General features: G+C 39.5%; 2 protein-coding genes across 2 annotated transcripts; one reads left to right on the top strand and one right to left on the bottom strand.

The window, feature by feature from the left end:
• Window positions 1-2,723: 2,723 nt before the first annotated feature.
• LOC104239622 (cysteine desulfurase, mitochondrial) lies at window positions 2,724-4,452 on the bottom strand. The gene has a single exon (XM_009794300.2). It carries the CDS (start codon window positions 4,416-4,418, stop codon window positions 3,048-3,050), a length of 1,371 nt encoding a protein of 456 aa, XP_009792602.1. The 5' UTR covers window positions 4,419-4,452; the 3' UTR covers window positions 2,724-3,047.
• A 669-nt stretch (window positions 4,453-5,121) lies between these two features.
• On the top strand, window positions 5,122-8,641 carry LOC104239621 (uncharacterized). The gene is made up of 2 exons (XM_009794298.2): window positions 5,122-5,471; window positions 6,184-8,641. The coding sequence occupies exon 2, from the start codon at window positions 6,218-6,220 to the stop codon at window positions 8,369-8,371; it is 2,154 nt and encodes a 717-aa protein (XP_009792600.1). The 5' UTR covers window positions 5,122-5,471; window positions 6,184-6,217; the 3' UTR covers window positions 8,372-8,641.
• Window positions 8,642-9,074: the final 433 nt, after the last annotated feature.

The raw sequence follows: 9,074 nt of genomic DNA, 5'->3' as shown, positions 1-9,074 counted from the left end.
GAAATTCTTGAATAACCTGTCCTGTAACATGATCAAGTCCATCCTAAGAATGATAAATGCTATTCCATTTTTATTTTATCTTTTCAAAGTTTTCTTGCCCAAACAGACATGAAAAGCTGCAACCCAAAGCATTTTTGCTCTATAGGCTTTTTACAGGAAGCAATCAAATCATCAAAACCTTCACCTACTCTTCAAATGACGGACAAAATCGACTCACCTTTAACCAATGTACTTTTGGAAAGAGTGGAAACAAAGCAATCTTTCGTGAAAGTCTCAGCTCGAAAATGACCCCTAATTCCAGATATATTAATGAAGGTAACATTAACTTGTCACGCATAGCATAGTACTCTTCATACATTCTTGAGTCATTCACTTCTTAGATAGTATATTACTATTCATCACCTACGCTGCTACGCTCGAAGAATACAGAAACAAGGGTGTAGGATAGAATACTTGAGTTCCAATTGAAAACAGACACAAAATATTAGTGGCCAGAAGCATACCATAGCTTGTTGACACTTCAAAGGACTAGAGATAGCTCGAAGAATCTATTTGCCAACAAGTAACCAACCCCTCAATGATAGGCAAGTTAGGCAAGGATATCTCTTTTTTTCCTTTTAACCTAAGAAACTGGCGGTTGATCTAGCGATGACAAACTATCAGTGACCTCCTACATAACATATGCGAGCCTTATGTGGACGATTTGGTAGTCTTTTCAAAAGAAAAAACCAACCACATCAAAAATTCACGTAAGGTCTTCGAAAGGTTAAGAAAACATCAATTGAAGATGACCCGGAAAAAATGTGCATTCCGGATTGGGCGGAGGCCTTAAATAAGTATTAGGCAATAGCATAGCTATTATTGACCCGACCCCTATTACATTACTTAAGCCTATTCTTTCTTCAAGATACCAAATGAACAGCCAAAAACAGGCTGTCCCTATTGTATTTTAGATAGTCATCTACCATGCTCTTCCGTGATCGTAGGTTGACTCACCCATGCATCCCGACTAAGGTCTCACAGATGTGCACTTCCCTTATGCATCCAACTGCTTCACTAACGTGAATTGGTTATGCAGAAAGGTAGGTTTGTTATATACTCTCACTACCAACCGGCAGACAGAGACATCATCTGTCTTCTTCCTTCCAGCAGCCTTGTGAACCCTCATTGGTAGCAGCTGTGAGGCCAGAAGGCCTCCAAAATACTTCTCAGGTGACGGGATCTACAGTTCTTTACAGAATGCAGCATGCAGCATACAGCATACAGCATACAGAGGGCCCATAATTGATGGCATCAAGAGCCCCTTTTTTCTTTGGATAAAGGATTACCGACACCAACTTGTACACCTCGACTAGTTCACTTAATGAATGACCTTCAACCAGCACGTGCCGATAATCCTATTCACCAAGACTTAGATCGAGAAAACTCGCCCAGCAGTCAGTAAATCCTGTTCACCTTGACTTAGAGGGATCGAGAAAACTCGCCCAGCATATTCTCACCTATGCTCAGATTTGAAGCTTATTCCTCTATTTGTGTTTCTTTTCCTAGTTTCGACTCGATTACTTAATCACCAATTCTCCTTTGAAACCTTCTATTTAATGTTGAGCCAAATATGTAAGCCATGTATCTGGGAGATCTCCCGTGATCCACAAAGCTTAATCTACCGTAGACCTATGCTGAGAGCACTCCCCCATTACAGTTTACATACAATTGGAATTCAAGGAATAACATTTGAAGAGCAAAACGTGATGAGGTTTTCAAGATTTCTAGCGCAGGATCTGGCTATTCTTAATTTAAAACATAAATGCCTTAAAAAGATCAACAACCTTGCATGCACCAAGATTAAGCTTATTAAAAGCCAGCAAACATCTCTTTCTTCACAAGGGCGCTCCCCAGCATGATATCGATACAACCAACACCATAAATCCATTTAGCAGCCTTGACCAGTAATGACCACCAATGTTACATCAACTAACAATAATGGCAATGCATTAATGAAGATCCACTTTTACCTTACAATGTAAGACTACATTTACAAGCTCACCAACAACTAGCCTCAGTACAAGGGCAAATGGTAGATGCTGGTAGAGGGAGGATTTCATTGAGAAATACAACATGAAGATATAATAACATAAGGAAGCAACTAGAACTAGCAGAAATCAAACTTCAATCATGATTTGAAATAGCAGGAACACACACAAATTCACTAGATGAAAGCATTAATAAGGCAAATGTTGACACCTAATTGAGATGTTTCACTGCCATGACATCAAATCTCGAAATCTTCAAACGTGAATCCCTCAGATTAATTTGTCATAATTTCACGAGTTTCAGTTATTTGCAAAAACTAACCAGAAGCAAAGCATCTTAAACAAAGATGGCCTCAAGCAAACAGCAACGAAGGACACAAGGCAAGGCCACCATAATATCCAAACCAACATAATCAAAGGGTACAAGCAACATTCATTCTGTGTCCCTTGATATTCCTCCACATAGCACATAACTTTGTTGAATTTAAACCACCGATGGCGATGAGATGATTAAAGTCTCTGCTATATCACAGGCAATCATCCAATCTTTGGCAATTATCCAATCTTTTTATACCCTGACATGTAAAGTATAGGCCAGTGCAGAATTGTCGAATGCAGTAAAACAATGTAAATTATTTCCTAAAACAATCAGAAACACCATAAACTTTGCTGAAATAATCATGCAAACACAAATTGGTCTAAATCATAGTATAAGCTTTTCAATGGTCGCGAGCAAAACTTAAACAAAGGGCAGAAACAACCCATCATTTATACTAGAATAGATGCTATGCTCTGTCACTAAAGCACAACTCTACCACTATATCATGCACAATTACAGTGCCAACTTAGAGTAGATGACAGTAAACATCTTATTGAAGAAACTTAGCTCATAACAATAGCCTTGAAATTCAGGGACATGTACTAGATATTCTGAAGCAGAACCTGGACCGTCAACTTCATTCCACATCCCCATGTAGTGGCAGTTATCGTCCCAATTCCAATCAATCAGCAATCAAACTAATGCTGCGCCCACTGGATACTCTTTATATCAATCCCCTCTTTAACCATTTCATAAAGCGGGCTCATTTCCCTCAACTTCTCAACCTGTTTGACCGTAAGATCCATCGCACGATCAATCTCTTGCTCAGTAGTAAACCTCCCAATTCCATATCGAATCGATGTATGGGCCATGTCTTCTTCAACTCCCAACGCCCTCAACACATAGGAGGGCTCCAAACTTGCACTGGTACATGCACTTCCACTTGATACAGCAACTTCCTTCAAACCCATCAACAAACTCTCACCTTCCACATATGCAAAAGATAAGTTCAAATTCCCGGCATATCGCCTTTCAACACTTCCATTAACAACAACCCCATCAATCTTAGACCTTATCCCATTCAGCAACCTCTCTTGCAAACCCTTAATCCTCTGGCCATCATATTCCATCTCCTTCATTGCAAGCTCACAAGCTGCCCCAAACCCTACCACCAACGGAGTAGGCACTGTCCCACTCCTAATCCCTCTCTCTTGTCCACCCCCATTCATCTGTGGCTCAACCCTAATCCTCGGCCTACGCCTAATATACAAAGCTCCAACACCTTTCGGCCCATAAATTTTATGCCCACTTAACGACATCAAACTTATATTCATCTTCTCCACATCAATTGGAATCTTCCCCAACGCTTGTGCAGCATCAGTATGAAAAGGAACACTAAATTCTTTGCAAATTTTTCCAATTTCCTCCATAGGCTGAATCACACCTATTTCATTATTCACCATCATAACTGATACCAAACCCGTATCAGGCCGTATAGCAGCCCGAAGCTTTTCTAGGTCCACAAGTCCATCGGACTCAACTGGAAGGTAAGTTACATCAAAGCCCTCTTGCTGTAAGTGACGGCAAGAATCAAGCACGCATTTATGCTCCGTTTGAGTAGTAATAACATGTCTCTTCTTATCCCTATAAAAATGTAAAACCCCCTTAACTGAAATATTATTGGACTCAGTAGCACCGGAGGTGAAAATTATCTCCTTGGGAGAAGCATTAATTAGGGCTGAAACTTGGGCTCGGGCTGCCTCAACGGCCTGATCTGATTCCCAGCCGTAAAGGTGAGTTCGGGAATGGGGATTTCCGAAACGGGAGAGATGGTAAGGCAGCATAGCGTCGAGAACCCTAGGATCAATAGGAGAAGTTGCTTGCATATCCAAGTACAGAGGTCTACCGGAGATTTTCACACCTTTCATCGTGATGCCCGTAGTTTCTTCCTCGTACGGTTCCACAACCGCCGCTGCCACCGTGGAAAACGGGCGGAGACGGCCGTGGCCGCCGCAGGGTTTAAGGATATTACGCTGTAGCGCGGTGGTTAGAAATTTCGAGAACATCATTTCAACTCACCGGTTTCTGACTCAGTTTTTTGTTTAACATACTAAATACTGTATATATTTATTATTTATAAAAAAAAAAGGTCACCGAATCACCGACGAAAACTGCCTTCGTTATTCGGTCACACGTGGCAGTTTCTCCACTGTACATTAACTCATTAACCCTTTGGTCGATTGCAACGACGTCGTTATCTTCTGTAATGGCGTCGTATTAGTGTCAATTTGTGTGTTGACAATTTTAGGCTTGTGGGAAAGGGAGTGTTAAGGAGATGAGAGATGCCAGTGTAAACGCAACAGTTGTTTAAATTATATAAAACGAGGGGAATATGTGTGGTTTTTAAGAGTCCGTTTGACTTAGCTGATTTAGAGTAGTCGATAAGTATTAAGTGATGAAAAGCACTTTTAAGTGCTGAAGTTGATTATTAATAATAAGCAGTTGAAGAACTGGGTATACAAAGAGTTTTGTTTTAAAAAAAAATATTTTAGGGATAGAATAGTAAATATTTTTGTCAAACCTAAAGTGCTTTGATAAGTTGTGGAGAATAACTTACGGCTTTTGGCTTATTTTTAGCTTATAAGCACTTAAATTATAAGCACTTTTAATTTTAACAAACGCGTAGATAAAGCCAAAAAATAAGTTTGACCAGCTTATAAACTTAGCCAAAAACCCTCTAAATACGTAATAAAGTGAGAAAAACTGGATCTTGATCTGAACCTAAAAGGAAAAAAGAAGCATTTAAGTTTCAGGGGTCACGTCTTCACCTCTTCTGATAGTTCGTGATTCAACCTCTACAAAAACTACTGGCTACCCATAAAACACTTAAACCATTTCTCTTTGGCTTTTTCAACAATATTGTTTATGGGGTTCCGGTAATACAATTATAGTATTGTTATTATTACTAAGTTTGTGGTTTAAGGATCTTATTGAAACTTTGTACCTTTTCTTCCATTCTAATCATTTGACCAAATTTGCCTATAAAGTTACCTACTTTTGCTTATTTACAATAGGGATCTTGAATCCAGACGCTGAGACTCGCTTCTATTACTGCATATCAGGTATGCTCTTTCTCTTTTAGTATTGTGGAAAGATTTCTAATTTATGTTTTTTTGACTTGTTGGTAAGGGTATTTATTCACGACTGTTCCGTGCTTATATACAAATTCACATCTTTTGAGAACAATGTGGGCGTGTATTTCTGAGTGTTCTTTAATGGCTGCAGTTTCAATTGTATGTTTTTGCCAGCCTTTTGTCTTTAAAAATTTCATGCTGGTTTGCCTTCAATATGTAAAATCATAACTTGATTTTACATAATGTAACACGTCAACATTTCTATGAATTGTACTTGGAGAGGTTTTGTTTGGGTCTGATTGTTGAGGTTTTCTTTGGAGTTGAATAGATGATAAAAACCTGTTTTTTTTTTTTTCACTTCATCGAAAAATGAATGTTTTAGCTACTCTGAACATGTTTAGATCTGGATGAAGTAAATAAGTAGCAAGTCAGATCCAGCAAAAATAACCAATTCCGTAGTTTTAACTGAGTTGATTATATTGGATTGTCTAACAGATTAATAGTGTCTGCAAATTTATCTAAACTCTTGGTCTCTGTTAACCAGTGTCGCTGTTTTGTTTTCTTTAGATGTACCCATCTTTAGTGTTATTCTCTTGATAGGTCAGTATTTTTATCAAGAGAATTTTTTCTCTAGATTTCATGGATTCTTGCTCTGGCTCGAGCCCTTAAATTACCTTTTATTTTTGGATCTTTTTTGAAGTTGTGGTAATTGGATTCGGAAAAAGATCATCATCATGTTCAAGTATTCACCACGTAGAAACCAGAGAAATAAAGGATTCAAGGTGAAGCATGCCGTTCAGATATGTGTACTTGTAGGTGTTTGTATCTGGCTGCTTTACCAAGTCCAGCACTCACGTACCAAGAAAGCATCTTATGAACAAAATACAAGTGTTTCGGAGAAGGTACAGAGTGAGAATGATGTTATCAGGTTAGGAAGGAAGGATCTCCAACCTCAAGAGAGGGAAGAAGAAATTGACGATGAGAAGCTGAAGGAGGTGACAGAGGAAGAAGAGGGTAAAAGTTTCAACGACGACACCAAAGTGGACGAGCATGATCTTGATCTAGAAAAATCAGCACAGGATACTGAGCAGAAAGGGGATTCAGTGGATGAGGATGCAGGGACGGAGAAAATCCAGGAGAAGGAAGCGAGAAGAGAAGACAATGCTGAACCAAAAAGCAAAGAGAATACTGAAGAGGGCAAAGGTGATAGTAATGAGGAAGCCACTGACATGAACACCAACAACAGTGAATCTAGAGAAGAAGATAGGGAGAAAGACCAGGGAAAGCTAAGTGGCGTTGAGGGTGAAGAAAATAAGGACCAGGAAATAGAAAAGGAAGACAAAGATGTAAAAGAAAACAATGACAAGGAAAGTGAAAGTGACGATGGTAAAGAGAAGGAAACTGAGGGAAACATTGATGCAGAAACTGATGTGAAGGAAGAGAAGGTAGAAAGTGAAGAGAGTGGAGGTGAAGAGATCTCTAAGAATCAAAGCGAAGAAGCAGTTGAAAATGAAAGCGAAAAGAAGTCAGCAGAGTCGGAGGAAAGTAATGAGGAAAAAGTAAAAGGATATGATGAGAGCAAAGAAGAGAAGAATGAGGGAGATAGTAGAGAGAACGATGAAGTCAACAAAGAGAAGGAAGAGAACCAAAACAAAAATGAAGAATCTGGCTCATTAGGAGAAGATAAGGTTCATGATGAAAGCGATAGGACTAATGAGGCTGCAACAGTAGAAAATGGCAAGGAAGAGAGTTCATTGGTCAAAGAGACTTCAGATTCTGAAAACATGACAGGAACAGAAGGAGATGGTAATGTAGCCTTGAACAATGAGGAGCAATCCAAGAAGGGAGAAGATGAGTTGCAGGACAATAAAAACAAGAACGAGGGAAGTGATGAAAGTCTGAAGAAGTCGGAGGCAGATGCTGGAGAAAATAAGATGATTGAACAAAGTAGTTCTGCAGATGCGAATGCTGCTGGAGAAGCGAGTAATGGAAGCAACACCGAGGACAATTCAAATCCCGTGGCAGGAAACAATGAAGCCACTAGCCAGCAGACAGAAACTGGCAATGCTGCCTCTGAGACCAATCAAAATGAGAACAACAGTAGTGATAACTCCAATGCTGCAGCTGGAACCAATGAAGCCAATGAACATCAACAAGGAAATGAGAACTCTGCCTCTCATACCCAAAATGAGAACAACGCTAGCGATAACTCAAATCCTGCAGCAGGAAATGAGAACAACTCTAGTGACGACTCCAATTCTGCAGCAGAAACCAATGAAGCACAGCAGCAGGACAATAACAGTTCTGCCTCTGGTACCACACAAAATGAGAACAACGCTGGTGAAGACTCCAATTCTGCAGAAGGAACCAATGAAGCCAATAAAAAGCAGCAGGAGAATGAGAAGAACTTAGCCAATGAGGCTGCTTCTGTTGGAGATGGCACACAGAACATTTCAAATGAGCAGCAGTCTGAGAAAAGTGATTCAAACACCTCGGCAAATGAAGAATCAGTAACAAGTTCAAACAGCTCTGAATCTGTTGTATCAGTTGACCAAAATGGCAATTCTGTTACAGCTGGGGCAACTGAGAAATCAACAGGAAGTGGGAGCGACCAAAATGAGGCAAACCAGAAATCAGATGCTAATTCAGATCCTGGCTCTGAGAATAAAATCAATCCCTCAAATGACAATGACGAGACAGACACAGATCAAAACAAATCGACTGATACTTCCAGCTCAAATGGGAATTCTGATGATAGCCAGCAAAGCCAAGTCGAGTCAACAAATTCTGCAATTCCTCAAGAAGAGACAGAGGCTCGTACGGATCTGGGTACATTGCCACAGACAGGAACCGAGGGGAACAGCCATGAAGAAGCTGCAGCAGAGTAACATAGATACCTCTTATAATTTCTTTGTTCAAGGTTTTATTCTACATTCTTTTCTTTTGTTGCCTTATTTTAAATTCTAAGGCAAATGTGAAAGTAAGATAACTTGGGTTGCTTGCTGGTCAATGCTGAAGAGCCCATTATGTAACAAATATAAAGTTCGATGTTGCGCCAGAACTTTGTGAATTGGTTATCTCTATCGCATAAGCGTGTATCTGCATGTCTGAATCTTGCAATGTTCCATTGTTAATGATAAGAGTCCATCTTTAGAGCATACTGCCAAAAGCATCTGATTTATCAATTTTGATCATTGATAATGGTTTATTGCATTTTCTAGAAATTTTGACTCTTATTAGCTTTTTAATGAACTCGCCAGTAATCTCCCATTTACATTTGGTGACCGCTTATGTCGTAATTTGATAATCGCCTATTTGTAATGTTATATTGAAACGACGATCACAAAGATTGCTTATTTGTCGATTTTATGTTTTGGTTGATGATGGTCCTTGAGCCGAGGTCTATCAGAAATAATCTCTCTACCTTCTCAAGGTAGGGGTAAGGTTCGCATATATACTACCATCCCCAAATCCCACTTGTGGGATTATCAGAAATGTTTTGGTTGTTGATGCTGGTAATACGCCTGATAGGGTGAATAAGATCAAGCTTAGAAACTGTTTGCTTTAACATTTTCAGAGACTACTGCCTTT

This window comes from Nicotiana sylvestris, chromosome 2, assembly GCF_000393655.2.
Source record: "Nicotiana sylvestris chromosome 2, ASM39365v2, whole genome shotgun sequence".
NCBI lineage: Eukaryota > Viridiplantae > Streptophyta > Magnoliopsida > Solanales > Solanaceae > Nicotiana > Nicotiana sylvestris.
This window is presented reverse-complemented; position numbering and strand designations above follow the sequence as displayed.

Excerpts from the sequence above, each read along its gene's own strand:
- LOC104239622 (XM_009794300.2), bottom strand. The coding sequence starts at position 4,418 with ATGATGTTCTCGAAATTTCTAACCACCGCGCTACAGCGTAATATCCTT.
- LOC104239621 (XM_009794298.2), top strand. The coding sequence starts at position 6,218 with ATGTTCAAGTATTCACCACGTAGAAACCAGAGAAATAAAGGATTCAAG.